Source organism: Euphorbia lathyris, chromosome 8, assembly GCF_963576675.1.
Source record: "Euphorbia lathyris chromosome 8, ddEupLath1.1, whole genome shotgun sequence".
Taxonomy (NCBI): Eukaryota; Viridiplantae; Streptophyta; class Magnoliopsida; order Malpighiales; family Euphorbiaceae; genus Euphorbia; species Euphorbia lathyris.
This window is the reverse complement of record NC_088917.1, coordinates 51,375,081-51,399,473: the sequence shown is the minus strand read 5'-3', so window position 1 is coordinate 51,399,473 and position 24,393 is coordinate 51,375,081. Positions and strand designations below refer to the sequence as shown.

The window sequence follows — 24,393 nt, the reverse complement described above, 5'->3', positions numbered from 1 at the left end:
TCAACTTACAGAGAATTTTGAGACTCGCACAGACACTATGAGAAAATACTTGGTTCTTGTTAAAGTAGTGTTTCAGTAGAGTAAGGCCGAAGGTCAAAGCTTGAAAATTCAAAGAGTTCCAAGGGAGGAAAATGATAAAGCTGATTATTTAGCCAATCCTGTTTTGAATCCAGATGGGTTTAAATGTTGCACTTGCCTAATCAAACAAATACCTATTTGAAGCATAAATCAGGCAGAAATCATGGCGATTGATGATTCTAACAAATGGTTTTATGCCATCTTCACCTTTCTTACTACATGTGTCTTACCTGAGGACAAGGCTAAGCAAGTCAAAATTCAGAGGAAGGTGGAGAGATATTCGATGATTGATAATGTTTTATACAAAAGGTCATTTGATCGCCCTTGGTTGAAGTGTGTTGGCTTCGGCAAATGCAAGTTGATCCTACAAGAATTCCATGAAGGAATTTGTAGGGCTCACGAAGGTAGAGACGTTTTGACAGGAAAAGCACAACTACTAGGTTTCTACTGGTCTAAAATGGCTACAGATGCAGCTGAGCTAGTAAGAAAGTGTTTGGAGTGCCAACAGTTTGCACCGATTACACAATCACCAGCTACGGTCATGAGGGTTATTCAACCAACTTGGCCCTTCGCTAAGTGGGTATTGATATTATGGGGCATTTCCAACGACTAGAGGCCAGAAGAAGTTCTTAATCGTAGATGTGGATCATTTTACTAAATGGGTTGAAAACGAAGTAGTGGCCTCTATCACTTCAGCTCATATCATAACCTTCATTGAGAAAATTATCCTTTATAGATTTGGTGTTCCTCATACCATCATCACATACAATGGAAAGCAGTTTGACTGTAATGCTTTTCAGACTTATAGTGAGGCTTTGCAGATCAAGCTTTGGTTTACTTCGATTGCTCATCCTCAAAGTAACGAATGATCGAAGTGACGAATCAAACCATTATTCAGGGTTTGACGAATCGAATCGAATCGAACCATTGTTCAATGGAGAAACTCCTTTCTCTTTTCCATATGGAGCCGAAGCTTTTGTTCCGGTTGAGATTGGAAGCTGTTAAGCCCAAAATATACCTAAAATATCATACATAAATACGTTAAATTTACATTGAAATCGTGCTAATTATATTCATTTAGAATAATTTTACGTCTTTATTTACTTCTTTGATGCAAGGTACTTAATTATTTGGTTAAATCCAAATAGGAGCAAAAACGGAGCAAAAACGGAGCTAAAATGGAGGAAAAACCTAAAAAATGTACCGAGAATGCATATCAGTCAGAAGAACGCTTAAGGAGGACGAAAAGCAGTCAAGAGACAGGGAAAATTCTCTCTGTCGCGACTGAGATTTTCATAATCTCAGTCGCGACTTACAGAAGCCAGCTCGGGAGAAAGACGAAGTCTTCAACTCGCCCCTGTATCCCCTGTCACGACTGAGATTTTCAAAATCTCAGTCGCGACAGCGAACTGTTCTGCACACAAAACACACGTTTTAAATCGGAAAAACGCATCTGTTCGTTCGGATAAAAGAGACCCTACACCAGCGGACACGACCCATCATTTACAACCATTCAACAACTATAAATAAGTGATCCATTTCAGAATTGAAAAGGTTGGAAAAGTTAGAGAAATTAGAGAAGAAAGTTATTATGTTGAGTTTCTGATTCAGAAAAGAATCAGAAAGTTAGATTACATTTCTGTAAACAAACTTGCTATACACAAGTTGTTATTAGATTAGTTATAAACACAGTATTAGTTTAGTTTCTAAGGTTGATCAGAGACAAGTTTTCATTCTGGTAGTGGACCTAGCAGTCTCTATTCCGAAGATCCAGCGAGAAGAATTGACGGCTGAAGCGCATGAGGTTTGACGCACCTACGGAGTTTGAGAGAAATATCGTCAACCCGGATCTCAAAGTTTTCGTTACAATGCTATCCAAGTTTCTACTTCTCTGTTAACTTGTGAAAATTCACATTTCATTAATGATATACTTATTTATTCAATATATTCTTACTGTTGATTATTTTGATATTGTTCTGACAAAATGATTTTCAAAATGATAAATTGGTGTTTTTATTAAAACGTTCTATTCCATCTTATTCATATAAGAACTTTGTTGAACACTTGACAGATTTAGTTTTTATGGATGACATGATCGCTGATCGCGGCTTATCAGACATAAAATACTAGTTTGATTAAGGTAGGAATCACCTCAACATCAGGGGGATTTCTACGGTTCAAAGCCATTTAATTGAATAAATCGCTATATTGTTACATGTCCATAATCTTTACAAAGTTAAAGTTGTTTTCTTTGCTTTATGAAAATAAGTTTTACACCTTCTATTTATTCCAATTACGGAAGTATCTGTCTTGTAATCAAAATCCCAAGACAGAACTGTTCTCTAAACTCGATATAATACTTCTATCTAATCCTAATTTACCAAAACCAATTCCATCAATTAAACGTATTTCTTTTATTAAACCTAAACATGTGATTAAAACCGAGTTAAATAAAGTTTTAGTTAAAAAGCGTTCCCTGTGGGTTCGATATCTTTTATTACTACAAGCGTATACCGTGCACTTGCGGAAATCGCTCAACAAGTTTTTGGCGCCGTTGCCGGGGAACGCCAAAATTTTTGACAAAATTTTAAATTTTTCGTGTTTTATTTCGAATCTAGGTTTAAACATACTTATTTTAACTTTTATAATTTAATAATTTTCATTTACTAAATTATCTATTTTTCAAATTCTGTTTTGTAGGTAGTTTCGGTTCGTGCAAGATTTCAGGTTCATGCGCAGTTCTCGAAGTTCAGGCATTGTACCAGACCCTATAGACCCAGAAATTGAGAAAACCATTAGGAAGAACAAGAAAAACAAGAAAAACAAAAATAAGACCCCAGTAAAAACATATACCGAGCCAGAAAAAATGGCAGACCCACCAACACTTATGGATTACGCTGGGCCAGGTGTGGCCGGTGTGACCAATAGTATCGTTAGACCCAGAATCACCGCAAATCAATTTGAAATTAAGCCAACTGTGCTTAATATGTTGCAAAATAATGTAACATTTTACGGGTTACCTAACGAAAATCCTAACACCCACTTAACAAATTTCCTTGAAATTTGTGATACTTTTAAAATCCCAGATGTGACTGCAGAAGCAATCAAACTTCGCCTCTTTCCTTTCACTTTGAAGGATCGAGCCAAAGAATGGTTAACTTCTATGCCAGCCGCAACTTTTGCCACTTGGGAACAATTAGCCCAAGCGTTTTTATCTAAATATTTCCCTTTAGCAAAAACCGCAAGAGTCATAAAAGAGTTAACATCTTTTTCTCAAAATGATAATGAGACTCTTTATAAAACTTGGGAACGTTTTAAAGAACTTCAACGTTTATGCCCACACCACCAATTACCCACTGAACTTTTAATGCAAACATTTTACAATGGACTAAATCCTACAAATAGGGGTTCATTAGATGCTATGTCGGGAGGGCTATTTATGAAGAAAACATCAGCCCAAGCGAGAGAACTTTTGGAGGAAATGGCAATCAACAGCAGTATGTGGCCCGCGGAACGTGGACATATACCGGGGGCAAAACCATCATCCTCAACCACATCATCAGTTAAAGGTATAGTTGAACTTGATCTAGTCGCGATGCTACAAGCCCAATTTTCTGCGTTATCGCACAAAATTGACAAATTTATGGCACCACGTGATACCAATGGTAATCCAATCCAAACGGATGTTGATTACGAAAATATGAGTGAGATCGAACAGGTAAATTTTGTCCAAGGGCAAAACCAAACTAATAATCCTTATTCTAATACCTATAATGCTGGATGGAGGAATCATCCTAACTTTAACTGGAAAGATAACAATAATAATAATACAAGTGCTAATCAAAATCGTACTACTAATTATCAAAATCAGTCAAGAGATATGATTAGCACTTTATCTTCTAAAATCGACAAGTTTATAGATGCTATCAGTGGAAAAATAAGTAATCACGATGATGGTTTTAAACGGATCGAAAGTAAATTCGATCAGCTTATTAAAAACCACTCATCTAGCATCCATAATTTGGAGGTTCAAATTGGTCAACTTGCTAAATCAATTCCATCCCGAAAAGAGGGAAGTCTTCCCAGCCATACGGAAGAAAATCCGAAAGAGCAGGTGAAAGCTATTACTCTTCGTTCAGGAAAAAATTATCAAGGGCCTGAAATGCCCAAAGATGCAACATTACCAGGAACTGATTTACCAAAGTCCAAAGAAGATATCTTAAACACAAATAGTTCACCATTTGACACAAGTACCAAAACTTTTGTACCCAAGCCACCTTTTCCGCACAAAGTCGGAAATAAGGACTATGATAAACAACTTCTAACGTTTTTGGATAAACTTAAAAATTTGCACATCAATTTGACATTTATGGATGCAATCACACAAATTCCTAACTATGGTAAGTTTTTAAAGGATTTGATTTCGAAGAAAATCAGTTGGGAAGGAATTTCATCCATTTCGTTAACTGAAGACTGTAGTTCAATAGTATCAAGTAATTTGCCCACTAAACTCAAAGATCCCGGATGTTTTACTATTCCGTGTAAATTGGGAGATATTGAATTCCCAAGTTGTCTTTGTGATTTAGGAGCAAGTATAAACTTAATGCCATTGTCTATTTTTAACAAGTTAGGTTTAGAAGAAGATATCAAACGTACCAATATGGTTTTGCAATTAGCGGATCAAACCACTAAGAGGCCATATGGTATAATTGAAGATGTTTTAGTCAAAGTCGATAAATTTATTTTTCCTACCGATTTTGTTATATTAGACTTTGCATATGATATAAATTGCCCTTTAATTTTTGGTAGACCGTTTATGAACACGGGACGCGTTCTAGTAGATGTGTCGGAAGGGAAGGTAGTTTTAAGGATAGGAGAAGATAAGGTCGAGTTTAATATGAACAAAGCGATGAAATACCCTATGGAGGAATTCGCTTGTATGAAACTTGATTTAGTCGAGGAATGTGTCAATGATGTTATTCAGAGTGAAGAAATAATTGAACCTATAATAGGTGAGGAATTAGAAGATAAGGACCCAGAGCCTTTGATTCGAGAAGATGGACCAGTTCCGCCTTCAATTGTAACACCCCCTAAATTAGAACTTAAAGAGTTACCCAGTCATTTGAGGTACGCTTTCTTAGGCGAAGCCGATTCTCTACCTATAATTATTTCTAACAAGTTAACAAACGATCAAGAAGAAAAATTGAAAGAAGTTGTTAGAAATAGGATAGGAAGTATGGGATGGCAAATTTCAGACTTAAAAGGAATAAATCCTAGTATAGTAATGCATAGAATTCACTTAGAAGAGGATAAGCCACCTAAAGCGGATAGGCAAAGACGCTTAAATCCGAACATGAAAGAAGTAGTAAAAAATGAGATTACTAAACTTTTAGACAATGGAATCATTTATCCGATCTCGGATAGTGAATGGGTTAGTCCAATCCATTGTGTACCCAAAAAAGGAGGCATAACTGTTGTAAGAAATGATGAAGGTGAACTGATACCTACACGAACCACCACCGGTTGGAGGGTTTGTATAGACTATAGGAACCTAAACAAAGCAACTAGGAAAGATCATTTTCCTCTACCTTTCATTGATCAAATGATCGAAAGGATAACCGGTCATGCATTTTATTGTTTCCTAGACGGTTATTCCGGATTCTTTCAAATTTACATTTATCCGGATGACCAAGACAAAACAACCTTCACGTGTCCTTACGGAACATTTGCATATAGGAGAATGCCTTTTGGTCTATGTAATGCACCAGCAACATTTCAACGATGTATGACAGCAATATTTAATGACTTCATTGAAGACATAACGGAAGTTTTCATGGATGATTTTTCAGTTTATGGAGATTCTTTCGATGCATGTTTACAGAACTTAGATAAAGTATTGTCTAGATGTGAGGAAACGAATTTAGTATTAAATTGGGAAAAATGTCATTTCATGGTAGACGAAGGAATTGTTCTAGGTCATAAGATATCTGAAAAAGGTTTAGAAGTGGACAGAGCAAAGACTTCAGTTATAGAAAAATTACCCCCACCAACCACTCTTAAGGGAGTAAGATCATTTTTAGGTCATGCAGGTTTTTACAGAAGGTTTATAAAGAACTTTTCTGTAATCTCCAAACCACTTAGTAATTTGCTTATGAAAGATTCAACTTTTGATTTTAATAAAGACTGTTTACAAGCTTTCAATACTCTGAAAACAGCTTTAGTCAGTACACCTATAATATCGAAACCCGATTGGAATCTACCTTTCGAAATTATGTGTGATGCGAGTGACTTAGCTGTAGGATGTGTATTAGGTCAAAGGAAGGATAAGAAAATTCATGTTATATATTATGCGAGTCACACATTGTCCGGTGCACAGTTAAATTACACCACAACTGAAAAAGAAATGTTAGCAGTAGTTTTTGCATGTGATAAGTTCCGATCTTATTTGTTAGGTTCTAAAGTCATCATTTATACAGATCATGCAGCTTTACGATATTTATTTGCTAAGAAAGATGCAAAACCACGTCTTATTAGATGGGTTTTACTATTGCAAGAATTTGACATTGAGATTAAAGATAAAAAAGGAGTAGAAAACCTGGTCGCCGATCATCTATCAAGACTTGAGGATGAAAACGGTCCCATCGGTGAAACATCAGGCATTCGAGATGATTTCCCCGATGAACATCTCATGCAAGTACACAGTGTCATAGCTCCATGGTACGCGGACATTGCCAATTACTTAGCTGCATATGTTGTGCCAGATGGATTGACTTCTCAGCAAAAGAAGAAATTCTTTTCAGAAGCTAAGAAATATTTTTGGGAAGATCCATTCTTGTTCAAAACATGCGGCGATGGAATACTTAGGAGATGTGTTAGTGAGTTTGAATATGACTCTATAATGTTAGAATGTCATGCTAGCGCTTACGGAGGTCATAATAGCGTAAGCAAAACAGCAGCTAGAATACTTGAATGCAGATTCTTTTGGCCTACTCTGTTTAAAGATGTCCGTTCATTTATTACCCGCTGTGATAAATGTCAAAGAACAGGGAATATAGGAAGGAAATATGAGATGCCTCTTATGAACATATTGGAAGTTGAAATCTTCGACGTATGGGGAATTGATTTCATGGGTCCTTTTCCTCCTTCTTTTGGCAAAAATTATATATTAGTAGCCGTAGATTATGTTTCAAAGTGGGTTGAAGCAATTGCAACCCCGACAAATGATTCTAAAGTAGTTGTTAAGTTTTTAAATTCAATATTCTGTCGATTTGGAGTTCCTAGAGTTATGGTAAGTGACGGTGGTACTCATTTCGTAAATAGAGCTTTTGAGTCACTTATGAAAAAATACGGAGTACACCACCGTATCTCTACACCGTACCATCCTCAAACGAATGGTCAGGCAGAAATTTCAAATAGAGAACTCAAATGGATACTTGAGAAAACAGTTTCGTCTTCTAGAAGAGACTGGGCACATAAACTTAACGATGCATTATGGGCATATCGTACTGCATTTAAAACACCTATCGGAATGACACCTTATAGATTAGTCTATGGTAAAGCTTGTCATTTGCCAGTTGAATTAGAACATAAAGCATATTGGGCTATAAGAACCCTTAATTATGATTTGCAAAGCGCAGGGAAAAAGCGTTTGTTCGACTTAAACGAGTTGGATGAATTACGCTATTTGTCTTACGAAAATGCAAGAATTTATAAGGAAAAAATTAAAAAGTGGCATGATGCCAAAATCAAAATTAAAAACTTTAATGTTGGGGATAAAGTCTTACTTTTTAATTCGAGATTAAAGTTATTTCCAGGTAAGCTAAAATCTAGATGGGTTGGACCATTTTTGGTTGTTAAAACATTTGATTACGGAACTTTGGAGCTAGAAAAGTCTAATGTCGATCGATTTAAGGTTAATGGTAATCGTTGCAAGATTTATTTCGACGGAGCTCCAATTCAAGCAATTGAATCCGTGGATAAATTCTACGAAAATTAATTTATTTGGTTTTCATGTTTTTAATTTATAGTTTTTTCTTGTTTTATGTTCATCATTCTTATTCTTTTTCTTTTTAATTTTTTTATTTTTATTTTTAATTTATTTACTTTAATTTTAATTTTTATTTTTATTTTTATTTTTATATTTATTTTTGTGTACAAATGAGTTTTGTTAACATTAAAATTTTAATTTAGTCATGTTTTGAAAGTTTCATTAAGTTTTAAGTGTTATTGAGAAATTAAATATGCAGAAATCTCAGTTGAGATTTTCAATGTTTCAGGATTTGGAAATCTCAGTTGAGATTCCGAAAATCTCAGTTGAGATTTTCTGTTTTTTTTTTGCATTTGAAATAACTGTAAGGGATTACAGTCTTCTTTCTTGCAATTTCTGTCAGTTGAATCAAAGAGGTATCACTTTGGCACCTTTTTCTTTTTAACAAACACAACCTTTCACTTATAGGTCTTATATATTCCTGTAGGATCAGACTTCAATCATTTCATTTTATCTTTCTGACTTTCTTTCTAAAATTCTCAAATCCTACAGACTTCATTTTCTTTTCTCTCACAGACATGACTAAGTCTTTGAAAAATGTTCAAAAGCACACTTCTGCTCAAAGCGGGAAAGTTGATATCTCCGATCGTTATGGTGCATGGTTTCCCATTTATAACCATGACGAGGGGAAACGCTTTCTGCAATTCAGATATGCTCAATTCTTTGGCATGATGTATCTGGACGAGTTTCTGAACGAGGAACTCGGGATAAGCGAAGACATTGATCGCTATCTGACTAATTTGGGTTGGACAAAATTTGTTTCTATGAAATTTCCTATTATTGGAAATTGGGTTCTGGAATTTTTCTCCACCGTTAGGTTCGTCAACAAGAGACGTGTTCATCTCAGTTTTCGTTGTGAGGGGGAGGTATTCACTTTTGGATATCCAAAACTACATAATTGGTTTGGATTTCCACCCCGAGACACAACTCAGCACCATCCTAGAAGGGATATGACTTCTAGGGATATATGGAGGATGTTAACAGGATTTTGGCGATTCAATCCACGTCTTGCCTTCAACAAATCCATTAATTCTAATTCCATGTTGTATCTGCATAAATTTCTCTGTCACAGCCTTTTTGGTCGAGTCAGTAGCAATATTATGAAAGATACTGATCTTTATGTGTTGAACGACATTTTCCAAGACAACTCAGTGAACTCCTCGAAGATTCTAATGGAGGGGTTAGTTGCTGCTTCTCGTTCGAAGAAACGGAAGATTGGGTTCGCCAACATCATTTGTGGAATAATTTTAGGAGCCAAGGGAACCATTTCTATCCCTTGGACTGATACAGAACCATTCCCTATTCTAGACTACGAGTTCTTGGAGAACGAGGGGCTTGTCAAATGAGTTTTCCGTTCTGGTCCAACATTCCTTTCTGCACCAGAGAGGCAAGTCTTCATTCAAACGAAGATTAACCGGGCCACTACACGTCGTCTGTCATCTACTTAGGGATATATTATGCGTTTCTGTTTGTTGTTTTATTATATGAGTGTTTTGTTTTTATGAGTAAGATGTTCTTATGTAATATATAATATGGTATTGTTTATATTTTGTTTATAATTAATAAAAGTACATCAATTCATTAGTTTATTTCTTTTATTTAAGGAACAACCTTTGGTTTTCCTTTAATTTAATGTTTCAGTTTTGTTTATCTCAGTTTCAGGGATTAATATTCACATTAATGTCACTTAATTATAAGAGGAATTGGTTTAGAAGTGTTAAAATCATAAAAAACAGTCCCAATTTTACCCAGATTTTCCAAAATCTCAGTTGAGATTACGAATTCTCAGTTGAGACAGCAGAGGACAAAATTCAGCAAAAATTCATCCCCCTACCTACTTGCTGTCACGACTGAGATTTTGAAAATCTCAGTCGCGACTTGCGACCTACAGGGACGGGATTGGGGGTGAATTTTGGTTCTTTTCCTATTCCTACTCTATTTACTTACCTATTCAACTATCCTAATCAATACCTATTACTTACACCTATTTAAATCACCTCTTTTTACACCAATCAATCATCTTTTCTCTTCCCAATACCAAGATTCACTCATCTTCCCCATAAATCTTTACCCTATTCATCTTATTCTTCCCCAATTCACCACCATTATCTTTTACTCTTACTTTTATCCTTTCATATTTTCTTCATCCCATTCACCAACTTTCACTTCAAAAAATGCCTAGACAACAGACCGTTGCTAACAAAGCTAAGGCCACCGAAGTCAATCGATTACGGGTTCAATATGGAGCACCGTTCGATATTACGACGGAAGCCGAAGGACGATAGCCAAATAGAGTTCGTCGACATGCTTTTTCTTGACACCGACACGGTAAATACACTTTCTTTTACCGAGCGTATTGATGAATTTCTTTCCGTTCTTGGTTGGAAACGATTTGCTAATATGCGTTTTCCAAGTCTTAAATCACATATTATTGAGTTTTTGGTTACTCTAACCTATGACAAGAAGAAATGAGTTATCTCTTTTCGGAGTGATGGAGTTCGTTATGATGTTGGGTATGCGGCCATGAACCGTTGGTTTGGTTTTCCTACTCGGAATTTTTATTCCAAGCCAAAGCCTTTTAATTCACACACGGTTTGGCAATCTTTAACCGGTTTACATGTTTTTAGTCCAAAGAATACATCTAGTAAGCTACTTAAGGATGATTGTATCTTCTTCTTTCACAAGTTTTTATCATTCTCCTTATTTGGTCGGGTTGAAAGTTCCAAAGTGCAAGTTCGTGATTTGGTTGTGTTAGATGCTATTTTTAAGGGTTTGACCATTGATAGTATTGAGATGATATTTACTAATTTAGTTCGAGCTTCCAAGTCCCGCAATAAGCAAGTGCCTATGGGTAATTTAATTACCGGCATTGTTTTGGGCGCTCAAGATGAATTAGCGGATTATCAAAATATGCCTCATGTTGGTTTACCTTTCTTGGATCTCACGGCACTTCAAAGGGCCAATTTATTGAAGAAAATGGGACCACCCGCCTTTATCTCTTATGCGGATCGCACAAGACGTGTTTTTGCTACCATGGGTAGTGAAGCCTCGGGTTCTCAAGATTTAGGTGCCCAAGATGATGATGAGGACGATGAAGAGGAGTTTGATGACGAGGAAGCGGAGGAGGAGCATGTTATGTTAATGCCAACGAGCAAGCAAATGTAGAACCGAATGTTGATGACCAAGTTGGATGGCAACATGTTTTGACACAAATGAACGAGCATAACCGTCACATGAATTTGCGGTTAGATGAAGTTGTTGCTACCAATTCCGAAATGAGTTCAAGGATAACCACGGTGGATGCCAATATCACTACATTGAGATGTGAGTACAAATCTACACGTCGCCGGTTGCTATCTTTTTTCCGACGCCAAGGAGTTGAGACTACGCCTTCTCCACCACCTTCACCTTGATAGGTTTTATCCTTTCTATCTTTAACTCATTTTCGTTATTATTATTATGTCTTGTTAAATTTAGTACAATATTTACAATTATGTTTGGTACAATTCTCTTTATTATTATGTTTGACTGTTATCGTATTATTATTTTCAATTCTAATTCGTATGGTTTATTTCATACTATTTTTCGTGTTTTATCAATTTTTGCACCAATGAGGACATGGTCCAAGTTAAGTGTGGGAGGAGATATTTCATATTCATTTTAATTTTAAGTACGAATGAATGCCACGAATGAGAATGAATGCTATTTATTTAAAGTATAAATGCATATTGTTATTCAATTGTTATTCAAGTTTAAGTCAAGTATAATATGCAACATTTTTCAAAAACAAATGCAACAATTTTTTTTTTTTTATAAAGTGCAACACTTTTCATAAATAATAGCTATTTTTCATAAACGTAAATTTTTGCAAAATATATTTTGCATATGTTTTCAAACACTTTAACTTTTAAAAATAATGTTAAGCATATTTTAAGGTTATCTTTATTGATAGAAATAATATTTCTATACGGGCTATATTTTTACAAATCTCCGATACGATTTTATAAAAAACGTCTCGAGTAAATGTATATAAGTAAAATTTCTTTAGTTTCAAATCTCTATTTTATATCATGAATTCATGATAAATATAAATCTTATTTTCAATTTTCAATTAGGTTTATATGCATAAATCAAACTAACAACTTTAGCTTTTTAGCTCGATATGATTTTTCGTCTTACATTAAAAACCAATTGAAGTTTTTAAGGAAACTTTAGCCATAATACATGTTGAATTTCAAGTCAATATAGGATGAATGTGCTATTTTTCTTTTCCCAATTTATAATTTTCATTTTTATAACTCATGTTAATTTAATCAAGTAGTCGTATTCTTAACTTTTGGCCACGATTGAGACCAACCTTATCACAATCGAGGTATGAAAGGGAAGAACATTAAGTACCGTTTACTTTTGGCCACGATTGCGACCACCCTTATCACGGTCGAGGTATGAAAGGAACGTTAAAAATTAAAGCAAAATTAAACGTGTTTAAAGTTTTAAGTAACGATTGCGTCCACCCATGGCATGGTTGGTACCTCTTAAACGAACACGAAAACAAATAAAATGCGTATAAAGTTACGATCGAGACCACCCTTATCACGGGCGTAACTAAGCAAATATATTAAACCTAAGTCCTTAATAAATCCATATTTGTAATAGTTTAGGTTTGGGAAAGGAAATTTTGTGCTTAGAAATGCCTTGAGACGAAAGATTCAAAAACATGCGTGCTTACACCGTCCCGAATACTTCAATATAAAAATTGAAATACAATACGAATGATATATCTCTTTTACACTAGCTAGTTTGATACTTTGCGTATAAATTTACCATGAAGAGTTTATCTTTCAGTTTAACTAATTTAAAGAGGAATATATGGATATATGTTCTATTTATAAAGAGATTGATTAAAGGATAAATTCAGTGAAATTTTGCTCGGGACTAGCAAAAGCTTAAGTGTGGGAGTTTGTTAAGCCCAAAATATACCTAAAATATCATACATAAATACGTTAAATTTACATTGAAATCGTGCTAATTATATTCATTTAGAATACTTTTACGTCTTTATTTACTTCTTTGATGCAAGGTACTTAATTATTTGGTTAAATCCAAATAGGAGCGAAAACGGAGCAAAAACGGAGCTAAAATGGAGGAAAACCCTAAAAAATGTACCGAGAATGCATATCAGTCAGAAGAACGCTCAAGGAGGACGAAAAGCAGTCAAGAGACAGGGAAAATTCTCTCTGTCGCGACTGAGATTTTCATAATCCCAGTCGCGACTTACGGAAGCCAGCTTGGGAGAAAGACGAAGTCTTCAACTCGCCCCTGTATCCCCTGTCGCGACTGAGATTTTCAAAATCTTAGTCACGACAGCGAACTGTTTTGCACACAAAACACACGTTTTAAATCGGAAAAACGCGTCTGTTCGTTCGGATAAAAGCGACCCTTCACCAGCGGACACGACCCATCATTTACAACCATTCAACAACTATAAATAAGTGATCCATTTCAGAATTGAAAAGGTTGGAAAAAGTTAGAGAAATTAGAGAAGAAAGTTATTATGTTGAGTTTCTGATTCAGAAAAGAATCAGAAAGTTAGATTACATTTCTGTAAACAAACTTGCTATACACAAGTTGTTATTAGATTAGTTATAAACACAGTATTAGTTTAGTTTCTAAGGTTGATCAGAGATAAGTTTTCATTCTGGTAGTGGACCTAGCAGTCTCTATTCCGAAGATCCAGCGAGAAGAATTGACGGCTGAAGCGCATGAGGTTTGACGCACCTACGGAGTTTGAGAGAAAGATTGTCAACCCGGATCTCAAAGTTTTCGTTACAATGCTATCCAAGTTTCTACTTTTCTGTTAACTTGTGAAAATTCACATTTCATTAATGATATACTTATTTATTCAATATATTCTTACTGTTGATTATTTTGATATTGTTCTGAGCAAGCGGCCATTAAAACAGCTGCTTACAAGCAAAAAATTAAAGCAAACTCATGACTTGGTTTTGAGAAATGCTGAAGCTTCACAATCTAGGTAAGATAGAGACAAACTGGGCAGAAATTAGGAAAGACCATTCCAAATCACGTAATGTGTAGACATCCATACTTATAAGCTTCGAGAGTTGAATGGAAGACCTATTCCTAGAACACGAAATACGGTGACATTATGTAGGTTCTCATCATGTAATGCCCGTCAAACATCATGTAGGTTCTCATCATTCTACAAAAGTGTGGTATCCGTTGGAGCGCATCTAAATATGTGACATCTTAATATAAGCATTTGTATCAAGATATTTCAAAAGTTAAAATTTCATTTTCACATATTCAACAACGATTAATGATGTTGAAGCCCGTGTTGATTCATCATCGGCATAGCAAAGTTGTTTTTTCCTTTTATTTCTATTCATGAAATTTCAGTTCAGGTATGTTTATTCTATTTTTCTTTTTATATTAAAAACGAGAGTTTTGAGTGTTTAATTAATAAACTATTATTATTTTTTTATACGTGAAAATTAGTTTTTTTTCTCAAAAACAAAGTAAAATTTTACTTTGTAGGTTCAGATAATCTAATATGAGCAGTTTCAAAATAATTCAAACATTAAATAAACTAAAATTGATTAGCTTAAAATTATTATCTTTAACTAATTTTGTGATAATGCTAATCGGGGGTTGATGATGTATTTTAAATTAATTTACAGAACACGCCATTACCCAAATTCATTCAAACAAACCTATGAGTGGTTAACTAACCGTAGTCAATTTAACCGTTGATGTGTTGATCGCCACCACACTCGTTCACAATTCACAAAGGCAAATTTAAATAAAATATCAAACGTTTATTTTTTCTTTTTTTATTTTTTCCCCTAAACGTTCTTGAAGATTCCGTTAGACTTGTTAAATAGACGTGAGGCGTGACACTGTAGAAAGACAAAAGTGATGCATAAAACCCAGTAACGGAGCGGTACAGAACGGACGAAATTGACGGAGCAATATGGACGGTCAGATTAATAGATCAATGATCAGATATGGGTAATGTTGAACGGTTGGATGTAACGGAGGGCTAGATGGGGTATAAAGTTCGGGTTCGAAGAAGGGGAGGGCATTTCGTTCTATATATTAAAAAGAAGCTGTTTGCAGTATTGGTGGCTCTTTCTTCTTCTTCTTCTTCATCTTCTCTTTCTGATTTTCTCTGCGAATTTTCTTGCTCTTTCTTCTTCCACTCTCCCGGTTACCAAACAGGGGATTTTTTTTATCATACTTTTCGAGAATTAGATAAATAAATGCTGAGGATCTGCTGTTAGTACACCGATAAATACTTTTAGGTGTGTAATTTACAATCGAATTCGATAGCTTAATGTCGTTAAATGAAATTTTTGGGACATGAATTGTAATTTGCTTCGTTATTTTTAGTTTTACAGGTACATTTCTGGGATTTTGAAGATGTCCCGCAAGGAATTTTATACTGGGTGTTGTTCTGAAATTTTATAGACGATTAAGACTCGTGAAAATTGGCTTCATTTTCTTGAGGTCAATCGAATTGGAACGAGGCAGGTTTGTTATTTGAAACATAGTTCTTTCTTCTGCAGATTTTGATTTTGCTTGTCCTTTTAAAAAATGGTTATTTTGGTATGTTTTCCTGTTTTACAGATGCATTTCGAAGCGATTTGAGCAACTTTGGAGAAATTTGGGCTTCTACCTTTGCAGATTGTAGGATATAAGGATCGGTTTCTGGGGAAACAGAGATCGGAATCTGACACCGTAGTCGAGTATTTGAGCTCTGAAATGTCAACATTCCTTTGAAAGTTTGATAAAAAAAATCGTGATATTGCGTTCTCTGAGGACTTAGAGAACCAAAGTTTGATGCGATTCATCGCGTATATATTGCAAAATCTGTACAATATACTCATGTAAGTCGTCGTTTGGCATCAAAATCAACGAATTTCGAGTTGTGATTTTGTAATTTGGCTCTAGATTAGTTTTTCCTTCACGGATTACGAAAAATCTGTGTGGATTCTTCGCTGTGTTTAGCAAGCTATGAAAGAAGCTCTAACTTTCCTGCGATTTTTCCTTACCAATCTGCAGAGCACAGAGGAGAATCGATTTTCATTGGCGTTAAATTGATAATCGCTGATTTTTCCACGAGTTGAAGTTTCAGGTAATGCCTTAATTTTCTTCTTAATAGCTCAAATTCCCCTCATCTCTTTGTTTTTCTCTCCGTCTCCGTCTCCTCTTCTGTTTTTGATTTCTTACTGACAGATTTCAGTCTCAGGAATCAGTTGAGCATTTTCGATTAATTAGTTTCCGGATTTAAGATTCAACCATCAATGGTTTTATTAGTCACCGCTCAGCTTCGTCTTTTCTCTATATTTGTTTCGTCAATAGCCAATGAAACCTGTTCGTTTCCCGGTAAACTAAATGACTAATTTAGCCTAGAACAGATTTCGTAGCTTGAAAAGGAGGCTGGATAGTGGTGAGCGGTTCAGTCTAACTTTTAAATCCTTCTGGAAACGAATCCGTAAGAATTTAAGATTTGAGCTTTCTGGTAAACTGAAGCAGTTCTCAGAAGAATTTCTTGCATTCTCTGGTTAAATCCACCGGAATCGCCGTAGATTGATTTGTTTCTTGTTTATGGTCATAATTCCCCTTGATTAGATGCTCATAATGCGATCCCAATTTTTGTTAATAGAAAAAGATAAGCCGTCCGATTCACATCTACCTCAACCTTCATCTTCTTCCTCTTTATTGTTTGGTTTATTTATTTATTTATTCTTCTTTTTGTTTGAATTTTGTGGAAGTTGCAGAGACGGGCACTTTAGTTATGTCGTTTTATAATTAATAATTGATAATTTATTTATTTATTTTGGGTTGGGTGGGAATGGAATGGAATGGGACAGGTGTACACAAAAGAAGATGGAAAAGGAATCAGTGATGAGAACCAACAATAATAATAATATTGCAAGCATAAATAATAACCATAAAACCGCAGGAGGAGGAGGCGATGGGTTATTAAGAAGTCTATCGGAGAGTACAAAGCAAACGACGTCGGATTTTGTATTACAGTGGGGTAATCGGAAAAGGCTTAGGTGTATGAAGGTACAGGTGAAAGACGAGTCTAGCCCTGCGGTTCATAGAACCACGGTTCGGGTTGATCGCCGGGTCGTTAGAGCTGATAAAGATGCTCATCCATCCACTTGTACAACCAATAATAATAATACTAATCAAAACAACGGTTATCTGAATCTCCGTCACCGCCCTTCCTCTCCTCAACCACCGCCATCACACCGTATTCTTAGGTATTTCTTCCGATCCTTTTCCCTTAAATACGTATTTCAATTTATTAATCTGAATTTCATATTATTAGTATTTGCGTGATCAATTTAAGCGTTCAGTTTAGGTTTTCTAGTTACTAGAATATTCCTGGTTTTTCATACTTTGTAGATCTATTATTTAGCTAACCCATTTCTGGATTTTTGGTTCCCCCAAATATCAATATTTGAGTGTTTTGCTGAATTTTCTTCTTCATTTAGCTCCTAATACTTTTCTACTGCATTTTTTATTATCAATAATATAATTATTTATCCAGTCTGTGGTATTTATATTTATATATATCCTTAATATTGGTGATTATTTTTGAATTTCTAATTATGGTTAAAGTTTATAGACTGGAGTACTTAGTTTTTTCATTAGATTTGATTGCTTTTTCTAACAACTGTTTAGATCCAATGTTGTATTAATTTGAATTCTGGGAATTCAATGGTTGAGTCTTTTTTGGGATCAGATCAGGAGAAGATAAGTCCAGACTTGGAATACTTAATATAATGATGGCGTTAGGTATTAGGCAAAAGTTGGATGTTTGAAAGATTTGGAATTTTTCTTTAAAGTGTCTATTTTGATGAAATTTTCTTGGATAATGACAGTTTGAAAAAAATTCAGATCTAATATCATCGGGTTGATGATGATTACAAATATTTATTTTAAACGATCAGAAAATAATTCTGAAAGATTTTGCTTCTTGTGGTAATTTAATTTATGTGGCTCATAAGTACAATTGGTCTAATGATTTCTTGTGGTGAAGTGTTGAATTTTCAATGACGTATGTATGATATTTCTACATATCGTTCATTTCTTCCTTTCTAGACAGACTCTCTTTGATCATGGAAATTGAAATTACCGCAGCTACGATTTAAAAAAAAAATCAAGTATATATTTTATTTTGCCTTTCAGCTTTGTTCTGATCCTTTATTATTACTAGATGACTCCTAACAGCAGGGAATGGGCACAGACATGTTTTAACATGGTAAGGGTGGGTCCCATTCGACGTGTCCAACAAAAAAAGCATTCTATGAGAACGCTATTGTTCACCGTTGGATCCAAAAGTTTTATCTTTGCTAATCGTTCCAAATTTCAACACGTATTCCGGAAAAGGAGTTTCAACTCAATCCAACGGCGTCAATACCATCTAAAATACAACTGTGGACGTTGGGATTTACCCCTCTTAAAATATCCCACCTTTTCAAAAAGCAATAATAATAATAATAATAAAGAAAGCGATATAATAAACTCCTCCCCACCTTCTTAAACGAGAAAAAGAAAAAAGAAAAACCAAACCCGCAAAACCCATTTTCTACGGAAAATAAAATCAGTCGAAGATTCCCAAAATTCCAATCAGTCCCTACCCACCAAAGCGATCTTAGATAAAAGGTTATTCTTGTAATTAGCTATTTTAAATCTTATTTTTCCGAAAAAACACTTGATGATGTTACTCATGTCAGAGGTATATTTGGTATTAAGTAGACGCTGATTGTTGGTTTCATTTTTGTTGGATAGGAATTCTGAAAATTATAGTGCCATGAGAGGAGGCGGGCAGAGCAACGGTGGCGTAAGAGGACTTTCCTCACCAGACAGGGGTGCGCACGATAAAAGAGCTACGAACCACGAGAATAACAACAAATCAGGGGCATCTTCGGAGACAGCGCATGATAGCAAGAAAGGAGGGTCATCCTCTGGCGGTAGCGGAGAGGCCACGCCACCAATCGTGTGGCCACCTAAGTTTATGATTGCTTTAACCAACAAAGAAAAAGAGGAAGATTTCATTGCCTTTAAGGGATCCAAGCTTCCTCAGAGACCTAAAAAGAGAGCAAAGTTCATTCAACGAACTCTCAATGTACGCAACACTTCTCTACCCTTGTCAATTATTTTATTTTTTCAATTCAGTTAGATGATTTTTGAAAATTGCTTCAAGTTTTTATTAATTTAATTTAATTGAAAATGGGGGTAGAAGCTCTGGGTTGCTTACGGTAGCAGCAATTGGATTATATATAACAGATAACTCGATTTCAGGAATAGCATTCGAACTCTTTGTAGGTGGATTTTCTCACAATATAATTCCAAATGTCTAATGTAAGCTACGTATTTTTAGATCCGGGTTTTAATTTATTCGGTTTGGAAAAGCGTTTTTGGCAACACTAAAGTTAGAGATAAACGTACAGGTGGCAGTTAAGGTGGGGATATTGCAACCTCTTTCTGTTGGAAGTGCCTATGTTTTGTATTATATTGTCGTAATTACCCCTGTGAAATGTGGTTAATTAATTATTAGAATATTATTAAGCAATTGTAATGGGAACCACCTGTTTATTATCTTTAAAACTGGCTGGCTTGGTTGAACCACGAAACCAGGAAAAAAATTAATTAAATATGATTGGGTGTAGTGAGGGGGTGAAATTGCATGGATTCGGTTTGTTTTAAAAAGTCAGTTGGGTTGGGCTGGGTCGGGTCGGGTGAGTAGTGCTGGCACCTTGACTGGTAAAATGACGTATGACATTAAAAAAAAGTGTTGTGAGATGAAATTGTAGAGATACACGTGTATGGACATTGGTGGGTTTTATAGATTATAATTAGAGATGTTATGTTGGTGCAGCTTGTGAGCCCAGGTGCATGGTTATGCGATCTAACACTAGAACGATACGAAGTGAGAGAGAAGAAGATAACGAAGAAGGTAATTTCAGGTCTATTTTCTTTTAACAAATTAAAAAGTAAAAGGGATTTGATTGCAGTTGTTTGTTGCAGAGACCGAGAGGGTTGAAAGCAATGGGTAACATGGAGTCTGATTCTGAGTGAAGACAGACAATGATGATGATGATGATAAAGTTTGAGCATAGAGATGGCAATTGTTTAGTTTTGAGAAAGATGATGCCATCGAATGTTGATATTGTCTAAATCCATCTGAATGAATCAACGAACAAATGAAAGGATGAATCAAATGATGAATTTTCGCCCATGTTTATTTCTGTGCTTAAAAACTAGTAACTTAAAACCTTCAATTCCCAATTTTCTAACAAGCTTTTTTCCCATATTCAACTGTCTGGTCTGGTATAAATCTAGTGGCTGTTCAACTTTAACTGTTTCTCAAAATGATCATTAACGATCTTAAAATTAAAATATTCAATAATTAAAGTTGTTCATAATGATATTTATTATAATGATCAAATAAAACTATAATGATCACCTAATGAGTAAGGTTCAGTGGTGATGGATGTAATTTACTTAATTATAAACTATTATATTATATATAATTTAAAATAATAATTTGTTTTAAACTAATAGTAAACCATTAAATTATTTTTTATACTATTGAAAAAAGTTAAAGCAGCTTTGTTAAAAGGTTGAAAAGTCACCATTTTACTTGAAAATTTTGAGACTCATGAGACTTTTTTTTGGCTCCTTGGTTAATAGTTTTTTTGGGATAAAATTAGAAGTTTGAGTCACTTGGTGAAGAGAAGTTTGAAAGAGTTTATTGAATTCAAAAGGTTAATTTTGAAAAAATTCATTTTAAGATCTTTTCAATTAGCTTATTGCTCCGTTTCTTTTGAAAGACATTTTTATTCCTAATTATTACACATTTAACTAGGGATGCAAGTGGGACGGAAATTCCCCATTCCCATCGGTGACCCGCCCCAATGTGGATAGGAAATCACCGATAAGAATCTCCATGGATCTCTCGTGACGAGAATGGATGGAGAATGGCATCCCCGATCCTGCCCCGTAAGACTCCATTTTCAATTCATTCCTAGGCATAGAAGCTTTCCTTGACTTAGAGCATTTCCCTGAGGATCTCATCTGCTTTCACTAAATAGATATTTTCCTTGTTGATTCATCATATCCTTCCGAGTTGTGGCTCATAAGAGATCGTTGAGGAACTTCTTAGTATGGACCACAGAAAAAGAGGACTCCAATACGAAATCGTCGACCACTATAATTAAAATTATACTTTAAATATTATAATTTGTAACATTTAACTTAAATTAAATAGAGTTATTTTCAAATAAAAAATTAAATGCGTAAATAAAATATTAGCCAACGACTAAATGAATATTTTTCTAACCTGAACTTTTCTAACCTAAACTAAAATAAAAGCATAGTATATGTGTCATTCTTTCGAACAAAACCTAGAATTAGAAAGGAGAAGAGAGAAGAAACATTTACTGATTTTTTTAAATATAAATAGTGATTCCCACGGGGACGGGGATGGGGAAATGCATTCCTCGCCCCGCTCCACCCCGTTTGCATCCTTACCTTTAACCCCAAATAAATGTTTTATCATGTCCTTATTTGTCATTTACCCAAATAGCTATTAGCAATCAGCTAAATTTTACCAAACAAATACAATTTACTAGTCAAATTAGCTAGTCAGTTAATAGCTAATGTAATCGGCTATCAGCTATTTACCAAACAGAACATTTGATAAAATCAATGTCATATCATCAATCACTCAATCAGGTATCCGGAGGATCTGCTAAGGGTGGTCTTTCTATTCAATTGACATTACCTGCCCGGAAAAGCTAACTTTCATTCGTGAATAAGAATGAAAGGGCTAGAAGCTTCACTTGACCGGAGGGTTGAAGATGCTCGAGCAAAGCGAGAGGAAAGGGATTTACTCGACCAGAGGAACTGGGAGAGATAGGACTAGCTCGACCAGAGGCTCAATGTAACTCGAGCAGAGGGATGGGATTGCAATTCTTTCGAAGTCATTGGATCCTTTTCCTCGTTCGAGTCGCTCCTCTCCTTACAGTCGAGTTATTGACTTTGTCTCATTCAAAAATCCCGGTAAAATGAAAGATGTCGATTTCTTAAAAAAAAGGTTCCACACGAGTTCTCGTTCTGCGGCGTGATGGCAGGACCGATAGGAGATTGGCTCCGGGTGTAGATAGGGTAAAATCCGCAGGGGTTATGAAAATACATTCCTTCCACCTTGCATCAGAAGATCAAATTCCCCGCCTATAAAGCAATTAATATGTCTAGAATGCTACAAAATGTCAAGGGCATAACAGATAATCTACACATATAAAACAATTAATATGCCTAGAATGCTACAAAATGCAATGTTATGAGGATCGGACATCAAACCGGATTGGTGACTGGGTCACGGGTCACTTGATCGGACCGGATGGCTCGGATTGGACGAACCAGATGACGTAATAAATAAATAAATAATATTTATATATATTAAATATATATAATTAATTTAAAATTATTTTTATAAATTATATATATCCAAAACAAATTATAAACAACTTTTGGTTTGTTATTTTTTTGTCAACTTGAGACTTAAATATATAACGGATAAATAGAATTTAGAATAACTTGAAATATGTAAACGTATTCTATGACATGAGATCTTTTTAACGGTATATTATAAACTTAAAACGAATAAGTGATGAATGAGAAATTGACGCTTAAAGTGAACCACTTGAAATGCTTTAGAAGAAACTAAAAATAAACTAAGCATTCTTATCCCACATAGGAAAGAAATGAGAATATTAACTAGTTTATAAGTAAATTGCTTTCACAAGCCTTTAAGTAATTACTAGGGGAAAGGCTCTCTCACGTGCAAGGGGGGTGCAGTCGATCCACCATCGGGTTAGGGGTGCACCCGCACGACGTAAGCGATGCGAATACCACACCGAAATGAGCTCTCTTAGTCCGGTCTCCTTTTGCTAAATTTATATAGAAACTTTATCTTTTTTTATTTTTCTTAAATTTTTTTATTACAGTTTTTTTCCTTTTAAATAGCAGCTCGGTGTGAACCGGGTTGACTGCCTGCCGGTTCCCGATCGGACCGGTACGATCTGGGCTTGATAACATTGACAAAATGTCAACCATTTTTTAAACTAAACATCTATGTTAAAACCACAATTCATTTGAAATATTTATATGTCTAGAATGCTACAAAATGTCAACCATTTTAAAACTAAAAATCTATGTTAAAACGATAATTAATTTGAAATAGATTTGAGTTTGTGGGAGATGGCACACCTGGTGTATTAGTATGATTTTTTTTAGATAAGGGGATGCTTTTCTACTTCTAAGACCAACTCCAGTGGTATGATTTGATAGACACTCTCAATCACTAAAGTTGCTGAAATAACTCTCGCCAAAGTTGAGAGACTTGCTCAAAACAGCGAGTCTCATAGAGGAAATATGCACAGTGTAAGTGGAACGCACGACAAAGGATGTAGAATGGACTCGAGTATTGTGGATGTTGTTGAGAAAAATGTGGTTGTCAATCACGCGTAAAGGGGGCTCAAGACTTAAAAAATCCAAAGATTTGAGATTATTCAGTGGGACTCTAGTCTGTTTATTGTCTCCGAGAGTTAAATGGAAGTACATGGATTTTTATATTTCATTATTCTTTACTCTTTTTTATTAGATAGAGTAGCCTAGGGGCTGCAGGGAACACAAGCTGGAAAAGGAGACGCCCAAACCCCAAATATTTGTTAAAGTTTCCTTAAGAGAAAGAACCTTCTATGGGGGCATCTCCTTTGTTTAAGATTAACCTGCCAATCAAAGATGAGGAGAAAAGGGTCGCACGCCTATCATAGGCAGATTGAGAAATCCGAACCGATCGAAGACCGCCAATATCACAAATCACAGTAGACGAGCAAGGAGTCGGATCCAGATTCCCAGCAAGTACCTTCGCAAATGACCTGCCCTGCACCTCCAAATTAGGCTTTCTCGAAGGGTCCTGTTAATTCGAAGCAATCTGTGGTTGCGGGATACGCGATTGTGAATTATGAAAAGGATCATTTTGATTAAAGAGAACCCCGATATCGAGGAAGTTATCTAGATAATCCATGGTGGAGATGATTGGGTGAGACAAATAGAATCGTAGCAGGGACAACCACCGGTGAATCTAGCAGCAAACGATAACCATGGCTCGGATCGTCATCGTCGCCGGAGAGGAGGCGCTGCCGTCGGTCCCAACCATGAGA

The 24,393-nt window shown here is 35.4% G+C and overlaps 1 protein-coding gene and 1 non-coding gene across 4 annotated transcripts; one reads left to right on the top strand and one right to left on the bottom strand.

The window, feature by feature from the left end:
* Positions 1-3,322: 3,322 nt before the first annotated feature.
* Positions 3,323-3,429, bottom strand: LOC136204383 (small nucleolar RNA R71). Its single transcript, XR_010675226.1, has one exon. It is a non-coding gene; the product is annotated as a small nucleolar RNA R71 (small nucleolar RNA).
* An 11,803-nt stretch (positions 3,430-15,232) lies between these two features.
* LOC136202435 (uncharacterized) lies at positions 15,233-20,487 on the top strand. 3 transcript variants are annotated; one of them, XM_065993048.1, is made up of 8 exons: positions 15,233-15,447; positions 15,544-15,676; positions 15,773-16,032; positions 16,208-16,280; positions 17,020-17,418; positions 18,953-19,289; positions 20,043-20,120; positions 20,192-20,487. In XM_065993048.1, the coding sequence occupies exons 5-8, from the start codon at positions 17,036-17,038 to the stop codon at positions 20,240-20,242; spliced, it is 849 nt and encodes a 282-aa protein (XP_065849120.1). In that variant the 5' UTR covers positions 15,233-15,447; positions 15,544-15,676; positions 15,773-16,032; positions 16,208-16,280; positions 17,020-17,035; the 3' UTR covers positions 20,243-20,487. The 3 variants fall into 3 exon arrangements, with proteins under 3 accessions (XP_065849120.1, XP_065849121.1, XP_065849119.1); XM_065993049.1 differs by having other exon boundaries at positions 15,536-15,672; XM_065993047.1 differs by having other exon boundaries at positions 15,536-15,676.
* The last annotated feature ends 3,906 nt before the right edge of the window (positions 20,488-24,393 follow it).

What these genes read in the sequence shown, in the direction of transcription:
- LOC136202435 (XM_065993048.1), top strand. Translation starts at nt 17,036, where the DNA reads ATGGAAAAGGAATCAGTGATGAGAACCAACAATAATAATAATATTGCA. An exon ending in CCATCACACCGTATTCTTAG is followed by an intron (nt 17,419 to 18,952) that starts GTATTTCTTCCG and finishes TTTGTTGGATAG; the next exon opens with GAATTCTGAAAATTATAGTG. An exon ending in AGAAGAAGATAACGAAGAAG is followed by an intron (nt 20,121 to 20,191) that starts GTAATTTCAGGT and finishes TGTTTGTTGCAG; the next exon opens with AGACCGAGAGGGTTGAAAGC.